Below are 21,451 nucleotides of genomic sequence, written 5' to 3' on the forward strand. Positions count from 1 at the left end.
GAGGAAAAAAGGGGAGGAATAAAAGAAATAAATAACAATAATAATTCATAATTCACTGTACTGCATTTTATTTACAAATACACACAAGTATTGTGTATTTGTAAATGCCATAACAACAACATACAGGCACTTCTATCTATCTATCTATCTTTCTATCTATCTTTCTTCCTTTCTTTCTTTCTTTCTTTCTTTCTTTCTTTCTTTTATATTTTGAGTAGTTAATGTTAATTGAGTTAATCCAGATCATTGATCTGATCAGAACAAACAGTGTGTTGACTATTTTGTTCATAAACATACAGTGTAACCTCTGAGGTCTTTGCTAATAATAGTACAATCATGAAACGATGTTATTGTTAATGTTTCCAGTAAAATAAAAAAACATACAATATGTGATTTAGGTTGTAAGTCCAGGTCACGTTGCCAAGCCAACAGTTTTCGATGATGCCAAACTTTTTCTTACCACGTCACGCTGACTTCAAAGTCAAATGGAATGTGACGTATAATTCTGGAGGACGCCTTATTGGTCAGTTACACCTCACAGTCAGTCCCCACCTCAACGTGAAGACAGCAACTCCAGCTTCAACTTCAACCTTTGTGCAACTACTTCACCTGATTCCAGCCAACATGAAGAGCTCAAGGGGCGAGGTAAGATTTCTTGAGCAGAAGACACTTTGTAATAGTGTTACACTTCATGCAGACCACTTTAAATGTTCTTTTAGGTCTTCATCTTTTGTCTAAAGCTTTTTAAAAAATGCAACTACTGTAGTCATTTTTCAACAAACCCATGACATTAGTCATCGGGCATAACATGAGTCTTTGTGGATATGATGCTGCTGCTGCTGTTTGGGATATGTATTTCACTTTACTATTGAGAGACTGCGACGGGCTGATTTTGATACTGTAAAATGATACGTTCCCTGAAAAATAGGACTTTATTCTCGTAATTTTATTACTTTTTTTTCTGATGATTTAATACTCGTGAGATTACATCCTTTTTTTCCTCATAAAAGCCCCCCCCCACTCATAATATTACGTCTTCCTTATCGTTAAATCACGATGTTTATTCTTGTAATATTATGATTTTTTTTTTCTCGGAAAATGATAAATATACTTGTAATATTATTAAGACTTCAATCCCGAAATCTAAGACCTTTTTTTCCCTTGAAGTCGTGTTTTATTTCAGTCATGTGATTCATTATAAAGTCGATCAGCTCCAGTCTTTTAGTGAGTACAGGATGGGACTGTGTTTTTCACCTATTATTTGCGTCTTTAAGTCATGCGGACAGGGACAGGTGTACGCTGGAGATCCAGCCCAGCACTACGGGCAGACCCCCAGTCCCAGCAAGGAAAGCCTCTGCTGGGCCATCAACACCTTCAAGGCGGAGAACCATGAGCTGAGAGTGCTGAACGCCGAGATGAGGATGGAGCTGGCCGGCAAGAGCATCTCGTGGGAGCTCGAAAGACAAAACCTGATCGACGGTAAAATGCACAGTCTCGCGATGGCGAAGAGGGACGTGGACATCCTGGTGGAGGCCATGGAGGAGTCTGCAGCCAGAGAGAGAGAGTGCGAGGCCAAGATCGAAGACATGGCCTCGACGCTGAGGGTGAAGGACGAGCTCATCGTCCAGTCAAAGGAGGGTCTGCAGAGGCAGGAGGCCGAGAGCCAGAGGGTCGAAGCCAAGATCCGCCAGAGTCACATCATGAGGCAGGCCACCGTCACCGCCCTGGAGGAGAGCCTCACAGCTCAGCGCGACGCCAGCGCCAAGAAGATGGAGGAGCTGCAGCAAAGGCTCACAGAGACGAATGAGAAGTTGGTCATCAAGCAGCAGGCCTCCATCGCCCAGGTGACCAGGATGGAGGAGGAGATCAGACTCCTCATCCAGAAAAACCAGGAGCTTCAGGTAAGCGTCACAGCAGCTCATTTTGACTTGAATGCGAACTTGTTGGCCTGTGTTAAGGTCGATTCAGATTGCAGAAACTTGCGCCGTCCCTTGTCTTTTCAGGAACTCGCACTGATGTCTGACAAAGACAAGGCAAGGATACAGAAGGAGGAGGAGAAATCAAAGAAGGAGGCAGAGAAGAGGCTGAAGAATGAGAGGAGAGCGAAGGAGGAGCGGGAGAAGAAGGAGAGGACAGACAGAGAGGAGGAGGAGATGAAAGCTGTGGCGGCGCCATAGCTTTTATGTTGCTGGTGCTGTGTGATTCCTTGCGTTATTAGAGGCTAGATCTATGGGAAAGGAAGGAGATCAAGAATAGAGAGGAGGAAAAGAAAAATAAGTTACACCCCCCCACTCTTCACCCCTTCGCACGTCCTTCCTCTCCATCAACCCTCTCGACCATCCCCTCATTCCAACTCCCCTACTCACTGCTATAAAAAGATTTCAACCTCATAAAACTTAATGTCAAAGTCACTATTGGTTGAAAATGTGACAGACAGATGCAGATTGCAGATTTTGCACCGCCTAAAATGAATTATGGAAATAATATTGCTGAACTGGACATATAACCTGGATCAGAGATTCATAACATGAAAGTCAGTGTAAATGGGGCCTAAAGGCACAGTAAGAGACCTCAACCTATCGAAAATACAGTCAAGGAATCTCCACAGTGCACACAGCACATCTTCATCAGAGAATATGACAGGATTGAACCCTGGAGCTGCTGCTGAGAGGAGGATGAGAACTATCTCCTCCTCAGGATATCCATTCTCAGCACAGATCGATGCCTCACACAGAAGCGAGGGGCCCTTGTACGTCCTGGATGACCTCGTGCAGAGACCAGAGGTGTCACGGCGGAGACCCGTCGAGCTTTCGCACACCGACCTGTGACACACACTTCACTCCACCAATCAGGCCGACAACACAATCACTCACTGATACACGTCCCAGGCAACATGCTGTACCGTATTCGGGGCGGGGGCTTGTGACTTCAGGCTCTCTATAATCCTGGATAAGGTCCTGGTGAAAAATTGATTTTGGTGTAACCGATACAACTTTTCCCATCTTTTACATTTCACCAAATTATTTTCAGACAGTGTGTGTGTGTGTGTGTGTGTGTGTGTGTGTGTGTGTGTGTGTGTGTGTGTGTGTGTGTGTGTGTGTGTGTGTGTGTGTGTGTGTGTGTGTGTGTGTGTGTGTGTGTGTGTGTGTGTGTTTTTAATGGTAATAATAGTACTGTAGTGTCACAGTCTGTGTGCTTCATCCGGCCTGAGTGTCACACTCTTACACGATATAACACACGGGTCCTCCAGCCGCCGTGTACGTGCCGCAGCTCTTGTCCCCCGGCTGGATGGACACACAGCGGTCTCCTCCGAGCTGGGAGGAGCGGAGTGAAAGTGCACACGTGGACACCCGAGACGGACGTGGACTTCAGCCAATCGCAGGCCGGGCCTCCCCCCGGCCAGCCAATGGGACAGTTTTTTGGGGAGTAAAAACCCTAAAGTGTTGGTAGGCGGAAAATGAGAGAGAGAAAAAGAGGAGGCACAGCGGGGTCTGGGTCTGAGGCCCGGAGGAGATGGCCGATGTTTTCCTCACGTTTTGCTGAAGAACGGAAGAGAAATCTCTCTCTCTCTCTCTCTCTCTCTCTCTCTCTCTCTCTTTGTTTCTTCACCGGGAAATGATTTGTATGATGACATAACGAGGATGCTTTGATTTTTTCCGGGTTGAACATTCTCTCAGGAACTTTGGATCTCCACAAACAAATAAACAGGGTAAGACCCCTCGTTTTTCCTTCTACCATAAAGGAATCCAGGGTTCACTTCTACATTCAGGCTGCACAACCCGGCCTGTACACTGCAATCCTGCTTCTACTTTCAAAGAACCTTGTTGGATTATATACTTCAAAAAAAAAAAAAAAAAAATCCTAAAAGTGTCTGTACAGTGAGTTCTTATGTGGACGTCTGCGGTCCACGCACAGTAGCCCTCAGAAGCTCAGTAAACTGTCTCAGATGGCAGACTGCTTGGCTCCATTATCTCATGGTGAGGCACTTCATAGTTTTTCCCTGAGAGTATTTATAAAGTATTTATAACCTAGAGCATGAACCAAACAAACTGACAAACAGAAACAAAACAAAACGCCAAAGCGATCGCTTTATTCGTTAAATATAATTTGTACCTCAGGTTTTAGAAGTGCTGCTCCTGTTGAAACAGCAACAGTAACTCCTAAACAAAAGTTTGATCTACACTGTAGACTAAAATATATATATATATATTTTTATGTACAGCGTATCTCATTGTAATAACTGTATGGAGGTGTGTGAGAATATGATGCGGATGATTATAGGTTTCAATCTTGTTGGTTACTGCATAAGTGGTTTTATAAATGGCTGTCTTTAACTGCTCATATTTACTTTAATTAAATGTAGAATAGATCCTGTCAGTGTGGTCTTATTTTATCATTTGATCATTATTAATGATGCATTAAGGTGGGTCTGATTTCATCTGTACACTCTTGGGTAGTTTAATCTATTGCACTGCAACACATTGATCATGTGTATATTTTGTTATCTCTTAACCTGCTGTTAAATAAATATAATGGAGGAAAATTACATAACTTTAGAATAGAAACACAAGCACGTGCACATTAAAATTGCACTTGAGTACACACTTGAGTAAATGTACTTACTTACTATGCAACACTATGTAAAATACAGTAAAATGTGTATTCATTTACTGAGACAACATCGAACACATGTTGTCATTGTTGATTAAATCAGCCAGACACTCAGTGGTCTACCAAATGCACTCCAGTGTCACGATGGGGTGATCGCCATGGCAACTGCAGTGTGTTCCTCAATCTGGAGTGGACGCACAGTCTGACACAGATGAGTTCACTTCAGCTCCTGGAGAGTGTTGTGTGTCGTCCTTCAAAAGGGTTCACCTTAGTTGCCGGGCAGAATGTCGTCGGTCATCTCCATCACAATGGAAAGTGACATCCAGGCACCTCATTCGAATGCCCTGCTCACTTTTGATGTCACCCATGCTCTGCTCTCAGTGCTTGTGAAGCAAAATTCATGGCAAAGTGGACTGAAGTCAAGCGGCTCGATAAGCCTCCTTATGTGCTCATCTCATATGTACACTGAAGCCATAAGGGGGGACACAAGAGGGCACAACCCATTACCACCGTCTTTGAAGGGGTAGCCTGATAATAATAATAATAATAATAATAATAATAATACTAATAATAATTCTCTGTCTTCTATTGGGCATACGTATGTCCCCTGGAGAGAATGTGGGAATAAAGAGACGATGTCAGCCACCCACAATTGTTTAGGAAATGATGGCTAATCATTACCCAGGAGATGTGATCGGTGTCAGGATATGGAGTGAGCCGCGGTATAACTCTCAAGAGGACAATGAAAAGCGGCTGTATTATGCGTCGCAGTGAAACGTACAGGTTCTAAAGGTGAAAGCCTCTTGACACATTCAACAGCTCCCTTCCACTGCCTAGACGCACTTCTGCTGTACCAAGGTCAGCTGAAGGCGTGTCGCCAGCACACACGCTAATTATGTCTCATTATGCTGTTTAACCAAATTGCCGGCACTCACATTTTCCCCTCTAGTTCTTATTCCCTCACTTGTGTCAGCCAAACTAAAACACCCCTTGCTGATGGAAGAACACTTGTATAAGATATGTGCCCAACTGTAGAGTACATGGGGTTTAAACGATCTTGCTTGTTTTGAAACACCTTTATTTTGCTCATGTTATATAGTGGCAGTATTGGGAATAAACCCTGACTTTGTCCTGGGTAAAAATCAATTTCCATCTTTGTATATCGCACAAGAAGATTATCCATAACAACATTTTGATAGATCTGTGTCCTCCCGCGATTCAGGTGTTGTGAGCCATGGGGAGCTTCAAGGGCCATGCGCTCCCCGGGAGCTTCTTCCTCGTAGCTGGCATCTGGTGGACCGGAAAGTACTCGCTCTGGCACGCCAGCCGCAGGAACAAGAACATAGGCTCCACTCGATTGGCCAGCAGAGCCTCGCAGCGGCGCCTGGAGATCATTGAGAGCTCTGTCGTACTCTTCTTCTCTTTGGTTGGTAAGGAGCCCTCCTCTGAAAAAAAGACTGAATCCTTCTTTAATCACGGACCACAGTTCATATTGTGTAGGAGATCTGAGCGTTTTTCCTCTGTGTTTCCTCTCCAGGGATTCTGGCGGAGCAGTTTGCTGCAGGTGGACCGAGGCTCCAGTTGTACAACTTTTCAGAGAAACACTGGCAATATCTGATGAACTGGCAGCACGCCACCATGTACCTGTTCTTCGGCCTGGCTGCGGCGGTGTCTCTGGTCATCCACGCCACAGAGGCGGCCCCACTTGCACTGGATAGGTTAATGCTGGCCCTTGCTTTCTTTAATGAAGGTAAATACAAATTATAGTCCTTATTTTGATGTTGCATTTAGTTAGATCAGGGGTTTCCAACCATGTGCCACACAGGCCGGTCTGATGTATTCAAGTACACGTGGTTAAAGACAACCGGTCATGTCCCAAATGTGTTCATGTTATTTAACACTATCATCATTATTGATTCATACGTCACTGTTTGGGTTGGTTTGGTCATGTTTGTGTTTGTACTATTAGCGGAAGAAGATTCAATCATTCATCCATTACTTTTAGCCAACACGTTTATTTCAATTAATAATTCATTAACTTTGCTATTTATAGCTAGTCTTTACCAGTTATGTTTTTATTAACTTTTAACTATTTATATATCACTTTAAGCTATTCTTGTTATAGTTGAGTGTGGAACAGAAGACACGTCTCCCCCTCAAAGCAATGAATGGGTGAAAAAACATATTTTACTCCACCACTCTTCTCTCATTTTTCCACGATGTCTTCCCTTTTGTTGTCGCAGGATTTATTTTCTTCTACCACCTCCACGGCAGAAGCATGCTGGACGTCCATGTTCACCAGCTCCTGCTCTTTGCCGTCTTTGGCGGGGCCCTCGTTGCCTCCCTGGAAGTCTTTCACCGAGGCAACATCATTCTGGAGCTGCTGCGGTGCACCCTCACCGTCCTGCAGGGAAGCTGGTTCTGGCAGGTGCAGTATATCTGAATGTGTGCGTGTATGAGCAGGAGTTCATGGCGGAGGTTCCGGAATGTGCTCTAACTCTTGACATTACCCTCTCTGTGGACACAGATCGGTTTTGTGCTTTACCCTCCTAATGGCCCCGAGTGGGACATGAAGGATCCCAGCAACATGATGTTCATTACCATGTGCTACTCGTGGCACCTTGCCTTCGCCATGCTCCTCGTGGGTTCGCTCTATTGCACCGTCAGCTGGTAAGAACCGACTCCGCACCAGACAGCCCCATTTCCCTGCTGCACATGTATTTGTCCTGGAAGTTGTTATGCAGATTTATGCACACTCACTACTCAAAACCGGTGTGTGTGTGTGTGTGTGTGTGTGTGTGTTTGTGTGTTTGTGTGTCTGTGTGTCTGTGTGTGTGTGTGTGTGTGTGTGTGTGTGTGTGTGTGTGTGTGTGTGTGTGTGTGTGTGTGTGTGTGTGTGTGTGTTGTCCTCTCTCTGTAGTGGTGTTCGCTCCAGATTAAAGAGGACTCCCCCGATGGAAATGGGACTTCTGAAGCCCAGAGAGAGGGACCCAGAGTCAGAGGATGAGATTTTATGAAGAGGACTGTTGTCCACCTACATCGTGACTCGTGTATATCACAGTTGAATCAGGGATATAACGTTTGCAGCAATACAACCAGAAGCAAGGCGTGCAGGCAAAAAGGGATAAGGACACGGTTTCTGGATGCTTTACTTTAAAATATATATCTCTACCTCTGCCTTATTTAATCAGCTGTACGCCTCACTTAGCCTTACTCATGTTGTTCATCATTCAAGAGTTGTGTTTTTTTTAGCAGTGGCCTCTTACTTTTCATATATTCTGCCATATTCTTTTATTATTAAATTGCACATACAGTATATGAGTGAACATAAAACTATAAGGGTAATCTTTATTGATTGCATGCTTTCTATCGTGACTCCCAAACTTTTCTCTTCAGACATGTTGGTGTAAATTAGTGCCACCTTGTGGTTAAAACAATGATCATCATCAGCACAGCATACATTACTTGAAATTATTTTTGTGTGGCTTTTGTGTAACGATAAACTGTAATAATAATGATAGGAAGTTGAGTCATGCATGTGAGTCACACCTAATGCCATACAACATTATTTACATGTTTAACTTTTGTTATTAGAGATTAGTACAGACTAAATTATGTTGCTATTGTTAATGCCTGTCTGTGGAGAATTTATGAAGTGCGGCATAATGTTTTTACAGTGTCTATATGTAGGAAAGCTAACACAGTGTTTATGGCGCTCTTATCAAAACGTTCCTACCGTTTAAATAGTTGTAATACAATTATTCTCAGAAGTAATTTCTTTCATTGGTGACACCACAGGACATCACATTAAAACTAAATGATCTCGCATGCATTGAGATGCAGTTTTGTTTTCTTACAGAGGAAGACGCTTCCTCATGGCTGATAAACTGCCCCTGCAGATTTACTGCACCATTGTCAGGACAGCACAACACACCCTGCATCCACTGGCAACAGGCCTCAGCAAAGATCTTACATGTGGAAGAAGACTAATCACTGAGTGCTTAAAGAGGTGGACCGTGCCGATTGGCACTGGCTTGGACACTAAAGCTCACTTATCTGCAAATGTAATTAGTTAAAACAAGCAGTGTGTCATGTTGCAAACAAGAAACAATAGTGTTTTAGCACTGCAGCTAAAGCTTATTGTCATTATTCATTCAGTTCCTTGTGATTACGTTGGAAATCCATTGTTTTATTATCAAAATGTCACAAAATACTCATTTTCATTGCAGCTGTCTAAAATCCCAAATATATGCAGGTGATTGTCGCTCGGGCCAGAGAAGAACAGTTAATTGTCACAATTTTAAAAAAGTTGATAAATATTCAGTATTTTCGCAGGAGAATTTATTTTAACAGTTAATTCTGAGGCAAACTATTAGCTGCCTTTTTTCTGTTGGTAGTCAATACTCGACAAAACACTTAGTTCATTCATAATAGTTATATATATATATATATATATATATATATATATATATATATATATATATATATATTAATATATATTTATTTATATTTTCTTGATTGAGGTACTATATAGACTTTGGGTAAGGGCAACAACCAACAACTTAAAGCAACATGTACATGTTGGTCGAATACCAACAAGACCTTTATGTGAATCGAAGGTGACAGCACTTAATCATCAATACGGAAATAATAGAATAATCGTTCAAAAATGTGTCAACTGATTATCTAAAACAGTAGTTTCTATAGCAGCATATCATTCAGTAAAAATTTGTTTTTAAAAAGGTCAGAGTGAGACCTCCTTCTGGTTCTGCGCTCAGGTGTGACTAACCGGAAGTCATCCACCTGGCCAGGCAGGTACACAGTCAGCCTGCCAGCCGAGATGTGACGTTGTTGTTGTTCACCCACACGGTTTTTGAGAACATTTCCTCGGTCGCTGCAGCAAACAGAAACGTTTTCACCCACGACCCTTTCGTCGACGTTTACGAACCTTCAGCTATGGACAAACTGAAATCGGTCCTCAGCGGCGAAGAGGCGCGCAGAGACGACCGCACCATTTTAGAGGTAAAAACAAAAACCACCGGCTTCCAGTCACAGTGATTTTGAACTATGATCCCAAGCGGACACGTTAGCCTCTCATCTATGTCCTTTGCAGACTGTGAACGAAGCGTCCACGTTGGGCTGGGGCACGCGCGTGAAGGGATTCGTCGCCTGTTTCGTGGTGGGGGGCGTGTGCACATTGTTGGTAAGGATGTGTCAATCATTCTTCGTTTTAATCAATAACTGTATTAAGGACAGTTTGCACATACACCTTTCACAAGTGCACCTACATACAACAACAAAATAAATAAATAATAAAACAATTCATATTCCAGGGTATCTACAAAGTCCAGCGAGGGTAATCAATAGGCAGTCCAGGTCATATCATCAACTACAGTTAGAAAAGTTCCAATATCCGTCATGGGAGGTCACAACTGTTGAATATATTTGAACAGTCTTCATAGCTTTACAGTTTTTTGTATATTTTATGGAGTCCAAATATTCATTGATTTCATACTCAAAGAATGAGGATACAGGAAAGAATGGTTTAGAGCCCCTGAAGTGTCAACCATTATTGGATCGATGCGGTCCGGGTGTGTGTTACGTTCCGCGCAATGAGGAAGAGCCCAGGTGGAGGTGTTGGTGGCGGTGATGTGATCCTACAGGTTCTTCTTGCTCTGAGGAATGTTACAGCTGAGCTGTTCATTCATTTGACAGAACTAACCAGCCCTGCAGGCCGCAGCTGAGAATTTAAAAAATCATCATGTGTGTGACCCACAAGGTTTCTCCCTGTCTTTGTTTGCCCCCCACAGGGAGTTTGTTTCCTCTTCCTCCCCAGGATCGGGCTCACGCTCTTCATCATCTTTTACACGTTTGGAAACCTATGTGCTCTGGGCAGGTCAGTGTGCACAACAATACCCTGCAACGACTACGCTGTGATTCTGATAGACTTATCTTGGATATAAACTTTAAAAGAAAGTTGTCTGTGGAGGTTCCCATTCACCCAGGTCATAGTTATCCACGGGGGCGTTGAATCAGGAGCAACCAAGTCCAGTTGCTCCCGATCCGACGCCCTCGTGGTTACAGTATCTGTTCATGTACGACCCTGTTCCACAGCACCATGTTTCTGATGGGGCCCTTGAAGCAGCTGAAGAGGATGTGTGACAAAACAAGAGCGCTGGCCACCGCCATTATGATTGTAAGTGCACAAACTTATATTGCTTTTTCTTTCCCTTTTTTGTACTCTAGTACACGCTCCATAACAGATCTTCCGCCTCGTTCAAGCTCGGCCTGTAGACTTCTGAAAGAAAATGAATAAAGTAAATGTGTTGGCATTCGGCTAGATTAAACAACTGAGAACTCGGTGTACTCGTTCCTTTTTTTGTTTGTCTAGGAAATGTCCTAGAGCGCAATCACACACTAAAAGGAAACCTTTTTGAAAAGGTTGTTGAAGCTAGAATTTTTGAAATTTGCGATAAATATCCTGGATCACTGAGCAAGAACTGAGCAAAGGTGATAAAAACGAATACAATACGTTTTAATGTATATTTATTTTTGATTTCATCCATCCATACACCACAAAGGTTTAAATAGATTTAAGATATAATTACATGTTTCATAAGGAGGGGGAAAAACCTGGAAAAAAATTATAAAGATTTGTCTTTGTCCAAAATGAGTTGTTTGTTTGTCCCAGCACTAAATGCCATACAATTCCAGATACCCAGTGTCTTGGTCTCACACCCCACAGGGCAATGTTGGACAGTTTGTACCGCGTCTTCCGTAACTAAATTTCTAACTCTCCATTCGTTGCTCTAGACTTGCCTGGTGTTGACTCTCTGCGCAGCCTTCTGGGTGAGTGAGCTTAGTGCAAAGAGAAGACAGTTATCACTAACTTTAGTCCTATATTAACAAATATTTTTTTGATTGTACACAAGTAGGTAAATGATATTGTGTAAGTCCACTCTTTAATAGCAGTCTTGTGTTTCTTACAGTGGAAGAACTTTGGACTTGCGTTGTTATTTTGCATCTTACAGGTCTTGTCATTTACCTGGTAAGTCACAAATTTCTCTTGAACTTTTTTTGACCGACTGCCTCAGTGCGAAACTATTGTCAATGTGTGACATGAATGTGTTTTGTGTGCAGGTACAGTCTGTCGTACATCCTGTTTGTGAGGTTTGTCATTTCAATACTGTTTATCCAAATCGGACACGTAAAATGTTCAGAATCCAAATGCCATTCAAAGCCTCGTCCGCCCGTCTGCATTCATGTGATTTTTACTTTCCAGGGACGCAATACTGAGGATGCTGTCCATGTGCTGCAAATGAGCAGCATCGAGCCTCTTTATGCTGAAGGTCGTGGCTGGATGAAGTGAAAGGGGGCAGGTCTCTTATTGATGTTACTGAAACAGTCTTCCTGTTGTTCTGCTTCATGGAGTCTGAGACTCCTCTGCTGTGACGAGACATGATTTTGTCTCCAATTATGTTCCCCATATTCTTGTTTTATTGAATTGATGAAGTTTAACTTTGAATTGATTAATCCAGTTTATACCAAATTCAACATGTGAGCATATTTTGTAATATATGTAAATATTTGTAATAAATTATGAACATAAACACGTCAACCTCTTTATTTGCATCACCAGAGGGTAATAAATGTAAGCACCTTAGATGTATTTAAGCTCCATTTCAGCAATTTAATCTTAGTTTAATTTCATGCTTGTGGAATTGAAGTATAAACTAAAATGTTGTCAGATTGTAATATTAAGAAATATCAAATCTGGCGCCTTAAAGTTGTTTTTGCTCTCGATTGGAAAAACATGTACATAGTTGTCATATATCAAGAAAAGCATCAAATCTCAACATTTAGGAAGCCGAGACTGGAAATATTTGGCATTTTTGCATGACTAGAAAAATACACTGTAGTTACAGTTTTCCTGTCGATAGACTTATCAAAATGAAAATGAGCATATTTTAAAAACAGTTTTGTTACGTCTGCACTGTCAGACTAGCCACCACAATGTTTTGTCTTACATGTAGTAGTTATGCCTTTATGTTTGTCTTGAGAAACATCTGCTATGGTATTGCCATTTCTTTGTGAGATTTGAAAACTGTGATTACTGGCATTTTGGGCTGCAGTGATATAATCTGAACAATGAAAACATAATTAAATGTCATAACGCCTGTAAATAACATATCGAGACAGAAAACAGAATGATAGTTGAAATCAAAGCAAACCACAACAATAGTGTGTCACATTAGCATCTTTATTCAACAGTACAGTCACATGAAGCAGCTGATGCCACTTCTAGTTGTTTCCGTGTAAGCTCAGCTTTTCAGCTCTTGGCAGTGTGAAGTCGGCCTTACACACAGTGGGGGTTTTTTATTTTGGGGAGTGAGTAAAAATATTTTAAAAAATGTGGGACAGCAACAGACATTTAAATAGGTCAAATGTGATAGACAATCAAAAAAAACAAACGTGAATCTCCCAGAGAGAACAGTAATAAATATATTACAATTACCTAAATAGTCATTTCTCTTTAAGCAAAGTGAAAAGAAATACTGAGAGAAAAAATACTTTACCCCAGCTACGTTTGAACTAATCTTAAAAAGCTATATCTGCAGTGTGCCAACAGATTTATTTTAGTTGGATATACAAGCCAGATGTCAGTAGAAGCTGGCATTCGCTGGGTCGTGACTGAATTAAGTACAGCTAAATATATACTGTGAGCCAATTGAAATAAAGATAATGAAGTCTTCAACATGCTAAACATCAAAACTATATGTAAGATAATATTTTGTATTTGCAGTCTGAATTTGTTGGACATATTGCACACAAGGCTGGCTCATGGACCGGGCCAGTGGGGCCAGTACCTCGGGGCCTCGCACTGCATACGGTGCTTTGCCTAAGACTTGGGAAGTTGAACGCCAGGGCCCTTTGTGCTCAAAGCGCAAACTGACCACCAGCCCCCTGTGTGCTTATATGGTAAAGGCCCCCGGGAAAAATGTGCGCTAACCACTAGGGCCCCCAAGACCCCTCAGCACTTACAATTTGAGGGTCCCCTGGCCCCATGGTGTTTAAAGCATAAACTGACCACGAGGGCCCCTGGGACCCTGGGGCTTAAAGTAAGAGCTGACCACTAGGGTCCCCGGGCCCCGCAGCACTTACAGTGGAACCACATGTACGTGGTGTAGGCTCCAACAGAGCTGTTCTCAATCACTTTGAATGGGGTGACGTCATGCTTTGCTCAACAGGACAGAGACGACAGTCGATCGGACCTCACATGCAAAACAACAGTAAAGGCAGGAAGATGGAACAGGTGGGAAGTTATGTATGACGGATAAACTCAGAGTTTCAGGAGGAGTTCACTTTTATAGGTGTAAAGATTATGACTGTGGACATAAAACACAAAGGTGCACTCACTCACTTTCAGATCAGCAAAGCCAGTTCATCATAAATATGTGAGTATCGTTATTTCCAACATTCAAACAAACGCCAAGTTTTACGAGATGTCAATTAAATGTGGCGGAAGTCATGAGACTAAAATGCTTAAGATCTGTTCCAAAGAAACGTTGGGAAGTATATGCTCTTTATTTTTCTTGCCAGTAATTAGATGATATCACTCATGGAGCTGGCATCTAGTTAGCTTAGCATAGCATAAAGCTTGTCTCTGTCCAAAGGAAACAAAAAGACAAAACCTTTTATCATGCACTGTATAAATAAACAGCGTGAGGCCAAATTACCATCGTTGTCTCTCTTGTGAAGGGGCCCTTCACTCTCATAGAGTGCCCCTGCGCCCTCACTTGACGGAAGATTAACCAAACGAAAGTGTCCCTCTTGAGAACTATTTTGATGAAAAGCCGCACACAGTCATTCGTACCCAGGAATTGAAGCAGAAGGACTGAGGTGTGGTGGAGGTCTTGGGGTCAGTGTGTCACAAGGACATGCAGGCATGGCAAGGACTGTCATGGGACATTGATGCGGGACGAAGACCAGTAGAGGGGCTGCGCCACTGACACTTGGACACGACACGTAGGACACATCTGTCTCTTCCACAGCCACTGCTCCATGCACTGAAACACATTTTAAAAGACATCATTGCATCTGTTGAATCTGATTTTCGGCCTGGCTGAATGTTTATGATTTACACAGGTATGGATTTACTCTCACTGAGGCCAGGAGGTAATTTCCAACGCGCTGACCTACAGTAAGCATACTGTGTGCATGACAGGCCCAACGCTGACCTGACCCTGAACTGCAAGGACACTGTTGTCACGTTTTCATCTGTTGTTGACGGAGCGCTGGTATAAAAGTCATAAACCAGGTCAAATCTGTAGTAGATACATTAAAAGTTAATAATTGATTTCCTTGGTTATATATTTAGGGTTTTTTAACACAAAATGCAAACACTGAAATTATGACTGAACACACATACACATCATGTTGGCTCACATTAAAACAACTTCCAAGCAATCAAAATTACAAGTTGTCCTACAGGTCTTCAGATTCTATAATACATACATCAAATCTACTGTATGTGCCATATTCAATATTTTGGGATCTTTTTTTAAGTTTCCACACTATTTAAAATATATATAGTCTTTTAGCTAAATTGAGAATATTTTCCTTGTGTGATATTTCACACCATTGGTGGATGTCACCAGCAAGATAGTACTTAGATTGTCACATCGTATCTGTGAGTCATGACTGAACACAAAAGAGCATTACATCACTTATGTACTACATTGACGCAAATATTTCATAATTTATAAAAATGGTAATACACAGAGGCACATGTCTTTTGCCAGTGTTAAAATAATATATTTCCAGCTAGCTAATTCATGCACTCACAACTCCAAGTACTGATAATTCTATCAACTCCTACATTAGTTTTGTGTCACAAGTCCAAGGCTTTTTCAGACATTTTAAATACTTTTATTCATGAGGTCTGACTTGAATGAATCCTCCTGGATTTTGTCACTGAGGAAAAAGAGTCGTAATGACTCCACAGCTGACATAGCAATGGGCCCACGGGGAAACTTTTCAGGATCAGGCACAGTCAAGGCCCTGAGATTTGATCGCTTGAACCCCCAGAGTGTTACCCCATATAGAAGTAAAAATACAGGTGATTATCCCTGATGTTTTTAGCGAAGGGTGCAAATCTCCTCTTCCCAAAATGAGTCACCTCCTTCCACAGGACGACATCAGCGGTGTCTACGAAGGGACAGTTGGCGGCACAGTGTGTGCTTCTCCTCCAAGGAGATTGGTCCGTCTGCCGACTTTCTCCTCTCGTCCGAGAGTCTCCTCACCTGACAAGATGCTGCTTCACTGCCGCTGTGGGGCCGACACTGCTCTAACCTGTGAGCCTCCTTGGGCACCAACCAAACAAGAGACATTGTAATCGGTAAGTGTCAAGACCTCTGACCACTGGAAAGCTGCTAGTGTGCTCCATGCCTCCACAGAGTTCGTTTTCAGGCCAAGGCACAGTGTTCACACCACTTCGCATCATGCGCGTCCAAGGAAGTGAGAGGCCTTCATGCACCGGGGATATCTGATTTCTGACATGCTGGGATTGGAAAAGTGACGATGCCTCTGCGATGGGAAGGTCAGGGTGACAGGGGAACGCAGTGTACAGGAGACATGCACGATGCAGATATGTTTTACCTCTTTGTGGAAGCGGTTTGCACAGTGCAGCTCTTGAACACCTCCGTTCTTACGCATGTCCTCGTGACAGATCAGCCACAACCTGTCATCATTATTCTGCAAAAGAGAGAGTCAACTTTGAATCAGAAGGATTTATAAGACCACATCAACAACGGTTTCAAAACTATTTATGGCATATAGTTACAATATTACTGCTGCCTCATTTCATTGGGGTCCCACAACATGAGATCGCTGTTAAACATTTTGCGTATTTAATCAACAAAAAGGCAAATGGTTTGAACTTGATGGTAAAAGAGCAAACACATAACTTTTTATTTTGAAAGCTCCGATAGAGATATTGAAAATCTACAACGAAGATTACTGTCATTACCAAGTTAATCACAGTATATTAAAAAGCTAATCTGAAAATATAATAGAAATGATCATATTCCATCAATATCCTCAATAAGCGCTCCCTGTGATCCCGTCAGCACATTAAGGTAATGCATCTTTTAAGTCTCCCTAAGAGTTCATTAATCTTCAAGAGCTTCTTAAAACCCTGTTAGGGAAAGACGCAGGCCAAAACTAAGCTGACCTGCAGGTAACTGGATAATCTACTACAACACACTGGGCAGGTAACCTCAGAGAACTACTGCTCACCACAGCCCTCTTGTCACGGACACAAAGTCTCTTCTCGAAAGACTCGGTGAGCTCTGGGATCGTGGTGATGCGGTTCTCTGGAACGCCCGTCTTGGGGCGGCTGTTGTCGTCTGAGGAGGAGCGACGGGCTCTCTGGTGGTACCTGACCTCCCCCTTCTCCTCCCTGGGTTTGATGTGGCTGGGAGCGGGTGCCATCGTCGCCGCATGGAGCTTGTTCAACTTCATGGCGTCCAATTGTGACTGTGGATCGCGCGGGGAAAGGTCGACAAGTGTCAGTGCACATCATGACAAATCTGACTTTGGATATCGAGTTGATGCAAATTTAGCTGCAAGTGAAACAATAGTGTCACATCTCCCTGTTTCCTGTTGAGGCTGAAATTGCAGAGAGCGCTTATGAGAACATTGGATCGAACAGACGACTGGGCTGCGCCTTTGTCTGTTAATCTGTTAATCACTTACTCACTAATATCCTTAAGTAACATGTTTACAACGTACCCACCTAATTATAGTATTGACTAAGGCCAGTGAGTTCATTGATATTTACATAACAGCAATAATCCAATTTTAGCACTTATGTGTTGCGAAAAAAGCATATTACCCAATATACCCAATATTCCCTTGGGGATGAATAAAGTTATCTATCTATCAATATTCTGATATGTTCTTCCCATTAATGATTTACTTCTGAATTGTCCTGAACATTGCTAAACCCTTCGACTGTGGTGGTGCCAATCTGGATTACTGTGTCCAAAAGGTGCTCAGGCCTACAGACAAAACGTAGTGTTGTGAAACATACTTTGTATGGGAGGTGCTTTATCACGAGGAAGCAGCATTTAAGACTGTTTGGACACAGAAGTCCACCAGTGTGATCACGACAGTGCTGCACTTCCAGGCACAATTCCAAAATATCCGAATAATAAAAAGGATGATTTTGAATTTGCATGCAAATGTGGATGTGTGTGTGTGCAGAAGCACAGGCTTTTACACTGAAACCAAATCAAAGTTTGCAACTGAGGTGCAGCCATCGGTGCTTTGTGTGAGCACTTTAGTTTCACTTAAATGCCATTTAATAGAGGATTTCTGACAAATCTCTCAAAATGGAAGTGCAACTCTAATCATATGAAAAAATATTTTTTCGTCAGTACTTCCAATGAAACTATTCTACATTCGGCAACTCAAAACAATAAACGGATCAAATTTCTCCAAGGAAAGCTGTTACACAGGCATCAAGATTGATTGGTTATGCAGCAACATCAGCAGCATCGCATAGAATTATAACTTTTGTTGGTAGAAATATTAATACAGAATATATCAACTGACTGGAAAAACAGGAATTCAGCTGCAGGCATGCATTGCTTATCCTTTCACCAGTCTATTGTAAGCCTACAGGGGTAAATTTTAATGTTTTGCCAAACATCCTTGTTGCCAAATTGTCCTTGAGCATACTGAGCGCCTACTGTAGTGAGACGTAAGCTTTGCTGCTGTGTACTGTAGCTTCCACTGACCTGTGACCTCCCTCTATGACGGGAATCTCTGTACAAGTTATATATACAGTACGTCAACATGGAAACAGAACAAAGGCCAGACCCGCATCTAGGTCTGTACATATTTGAAAACTGCATGAGCATTTGCAGTGTTCGGCAACAGTGATGCAAAGTAATACAGTCAAAGTTGTGATTAATGAGAATACCTGACTCCAAAATCATTACTTAAAACATTACAAAGTCTGTACTTTAAGGTTAAAATGTCAGAAATTTTGCATGTTACAATATAACAGTGCACAAAAAAGACTCCTAGTTGTGCATCTCTGTGTTTGTGTGTTTTAGTGTGTGTGCTGAGGGAACTTCATATACTTATGCATCAGCTGACATTATTGACGAGAACAGGTCGGGACATCCTATTGCTCAACACTATAACAGACCTACATAGCATGCATAGTGCTCATAGCAACATGAGGGTTTTCCATGTCTGCAGAGTATATACAAGCATTAATCTGCTGTCATTGTCTGACAAAATATACTGTACTTTCTTTGTGGCTCAGCCATAGATTTTGAATATGCTGTACATAACTTTTAAATGTTTTCCACTCTTTAATTCTAGTGTGGGGGGAAATATACTTAATATACTGTAAGTATGACGTATTTTTTTTTACTAATACGTTTTAAAACACTTAAAACACTAAAAGAAAAATAAAGGAAATATAAATTGTGTCAGTGTTAATACATATTGAGCAAAGTCACATGCAATGCATCCGTGAGACGCTGGCGGCCCTTACCACGGTTGGGAGTGATGCTCTTCGGTCAACTCGTGCTTTGGCTGGTCTTCTGAAGCTACGTTTCCTTTCCCTGGAGTGTCCGCTCTCCGCTCCGTGACCCCAGTAACTACTCATCCATTTGGTGAAGTTACCGTCGTCGTCGTCGTCGTCGGTGATGAAACCCGGCAACAGCCTGAGAGACATGGTGGAGGTTGTGCGCTGGAGCCCCTCTCGGTTTAGCAAGTGAAAGTGTGAATGCCAGCTGAGAGGCACAGAGGGTAAAGGCAACGCTGGGCTGACCCACTAAGCCCTTGGCTCACCGGCTGCTCTTCTACTGAACACAACGCAGAGGTAACTTGCTTCAATTAGATCCCTCTGGTGCCTCAAGCGCTGTTGCTGTAGTTGAGTTATTCTCAGTTGATCCAGATTTAAACCGCAGAGCTTTCGCTCGGGTCTTTAAATAAGTGAATCCCCTGTAATCTATTTAGCGTTACTGGTAGAAAGTAGAAATGGGGATGGTGGGAGTAAACAGGGAGGCAGGGAGGAATGGCTAGTATTTTGGCACTGGCCTGGGCGATGTGACCAGTGCTTTTAATCTTTCCATTACAGTCATGGGCCTGGGGGTGGACAACTGAAACTCCAATTTCCCCATACTTTCCACTCGCTGAGTACATCAAACCTGTCAATATTTATGGAGTGCAGGCATCTCTGTCTGCCACTGTGCGCTGTAAGCCTGGGGCTCGTGCAATACTGGACAGGGAGGAAACATAACTGATCATATTTTCTTTTTCTTTTTTCTTCTTTTGGTCTTAGAGGTGCTTTTTTAATGAACTTCTTACACATGAGACATGCACCGTGTACAATACCACTTCAACAAATAGATATACAACAGTTGCACAAACTTGTGCAAAAATAGTCATGGGCACATGTTGTTCATTGACTTGCACATGATCACGCGGTAAAATTTCCCACTGGCTTAGATCATGGAAAACAACAAAATATGTGACCATAATTACGCAGACGACACACAAGTTTATATAACAACATCCCCCGGGGACTATGGTCCAAAACAAGCACAGAGTAAATGCATTTGAGGAAATCAGCGACCGGATGCAACAGCATTTTCTTCAAATGAACAAAGAAAAAAATTAAATAATTGTTTTTGGAGCCAGGGAAGAACGATTTAAAGGCTTCAAATGGTAATGTTAAAAACCACAAACCCAGCCAGACATATGGGTGTAGTCATGGACTCAGACCTGAACTTCAACAGCCACATTAAAATGATAACGACATCAGCCTACTATCACCTAAAGAATATATCAAGGACTTAAGGACTTATGTCTCTGTTTGTCAACGCATTCATCTTCAGCAGACTCGACTACTGAAACAGTGTCCTCACAGGTCTCCCTAAAAAGTCAATCAGACGACTGCAGTTAACTCAGAACGCTGCTGCTCGAGTCCTCACTAAGGCCAAAAACTCAGATCATATTACTCCAGTCCTCAGATCTTTACACTGGCTTCCTGTTTGTCAAATAATTGATTTCAAAATACTACTGTGGGTTTACAAAGCACTGAATGGTTTAGGGTTCTGTTTGCCGCTGCCTTTCAGTGAATGAACTATCTATGCATTTCTTCCACTGCACTGTAACTTTTATTACCTGTCTTATTCTACTTAAACATGTTTTTATCTACTCTTTTTAATCATTGTATTTTAATGTGATTTTATGTGTTTCTTCCCAATGCTTTTAATGTTTTATGTAAAGCATTGGTGGTTGAAATGTGCTATACAAATAAACCTCTTGTGCAGTGTATCCGTGGTCAGTTCATTCTAGATACCATACCATGAGCTGTATTAAATCAGAGGTACAATTTTGGAAGCATTGTGAGTTCTACAATTTCATCAAATGTATACATATTGTTATCAATCAACAGAATATGCAAGATGCCACAGAATCCTCGTGGAGTCTGCAGGTATTTGTACTGTTCAGTACAGGTTAGGAAAGTGCTCTGAAACCCACAGAAGAAACACAGGCTGTACCGCACGGGCTATTTAAAGCTACTCAATCCTGTTATCCCTCTTGTCTGACTTGTGCGGTCCTACTGTTTTGTATACTTATGCAACTATTATAACACTTAGTTTTCATTGATTATAACATTGGAATGATGTTTAATTTTCTAAAGTAAATTTTAGGTAACCACTTTAAAGTGCACTAGCGGAACGATGTGTGAAGCGTTAACAAACTGTACACAAAGCAATGAAAATTTACGGGGGGTTGAAATTTAAAAGTC

At 42.1% G+C, this 21,451-nt stretch overlaps 4 protein-coding genes across 8 annotated transcripts; 3 read left to right on the forward strand and 1 right to left on the reverse strand.

Moving 5' to 3' along the window:
- Positions 1-491: 491 nt before the first annotated feature.
- On the forward strand, positions 492-4,374 carry LOC118317749 (stress response protein nst1-like). 2 transcript variants are annotated; one of them, XM_035646699.2, is made up of 3 exons: positions 492-645; positions 1,275-1,901; positions 2,004-4,374. In XM_035646699.2, exons 1-3 carry the CDS (start codon positions 625-627, stop codon positions 2,175-2,177), a joined length of 822 nt encoding a protein of 273 aa, XP_035502592.1. In that variant the 5' UTR covers positions 492-624; the 3' UTR covers positions 2,178-4,374. The 2 variants fall into 2 exon arrangements, with proteins under 2 accessions (XP_035502592.1, XP_035502591.1); XM_035646698.2 differs by having other exon boundaries at positions 1,275-4,374.
- tmem45a (transmembrane protein 45a) lies at positions 3,572-8,439 on the forward strand. Of its 2 annotated transcripts, none has more exons than XM_035646701.2 (6): positions 3,572-3,709; positions 5,811-6,041; positions 6,149-6,361; positions 6,855-7,039; positions 7,139-7,281; positions 7,532-8,439. In XM_035646701.2, exons 2-6 carry the CDS (start codon positions 5,846-5,848, stop codon positions 7,626-7,628), a joined length of 834 nt encoding a protein of 277 aa, XP_035502594.1. In that variant the 5' UTR covers positions 3,572-3,709; positions 5,811-5,845; the 3' UTR covers positions 7,629-8,439. The 2 variants fall into 2 exon arrangements, with proteins under 2 accessions (XP_035502594.1, XP_035502593.1); XM_035646700.2 differs by having other exon boundaries at positions 5,834-6,041.
- Positions 8,440-9,402: 963 nt separating this feature from the next.
- Positions 9,403-12,209, forward strand: sft2d2a (SFT2 domain containing 2a). Of its 2 annotated transcripts, XM_035646702.2 has the most exons (8): positions 9,405-9,633; positions 9,725-9,814; positions 10,422-10,507; positions 10,726-10,807; positions 11,425-11,460; positions 11,601-11,659; positions 11,752-11,781; positions 11,894-12,207. In XM_035646702.2, the coding sequence occupies exons 1-8, from the start codon at positions 9,568-9,570 to the stop codon at positions 11,931-11,933; spliced, it is 489 nt and encodes a 162-aa protein (XP_035502595.2). In that variant the 5' UTR covers positions 9,405-9,567; the 3' UTR covers positions 11,934-12,207. The 2 variants fall into 2 exon arrangements, with proteins under 2 accessions (XP_047192769.1, XP_035502595.2); XM_047336813.1 differs by lacking the exon at positions 9,725-9,814 and having other exon boundaries at positions 9,403-9,633; positions 11,894-12,209.
- A 648-nt stretch (positions 12,210-12,857) lies between these two features.
- On the reverse strand, positions 12,858-19,701 carry lnp1 (leukemia NUP98 fusion partner 1). Of its 2 annotated transcripts, XM_035648656.2 has the most exons (5): positions 19,184-19,701; positions 16,909-17,148; positions 16,270-16,365; positions 15,791-15,974; positions 12,858-14,678 (listed from the first exon to the last, which is right to left on the reverse strand). In XM_035648656.2, exons 1-4 carry the CDS (start codon positions 19,364-19,366, stop codon positions 15,810-15,812), a joined length of 684 nt encoding a protein of 227 aa, XP_035504549.2. In that variant the 5' UTR covers positions 19,367-19,701; the 3' UTR covers positions 12,858-14,678; positions 15,791-15,809. The 2 variants fall into 2 exon arrangements, with proteins under 2 accessions (XP_035504549.2, XP_035504551.1); XM_035648658.2 differs by lacking the exon at positions 15,791-15,974 and having other exon boundaries at positions 19,184-19,698.
- Positions 19,702-21,451: the final 1,750 nt, after the last annotated feature.

Source organism: Scophthalmus maximus, chromosome 13 (assembly GCF_022379125.1).
Source record: "Scophthalmus maximus strain ysfricsl-2021 chromosome 13, ASM2237912v1, whole genome shotgun sequence".
Taxonomy (NCBI): domain Eukaryota; kingdom Metazoa; phylum Chordata; class Actinopteri; order Pleuronectiformes; family Scophthalmidae; genus Scophthalmus; species Scophthalmus maximus.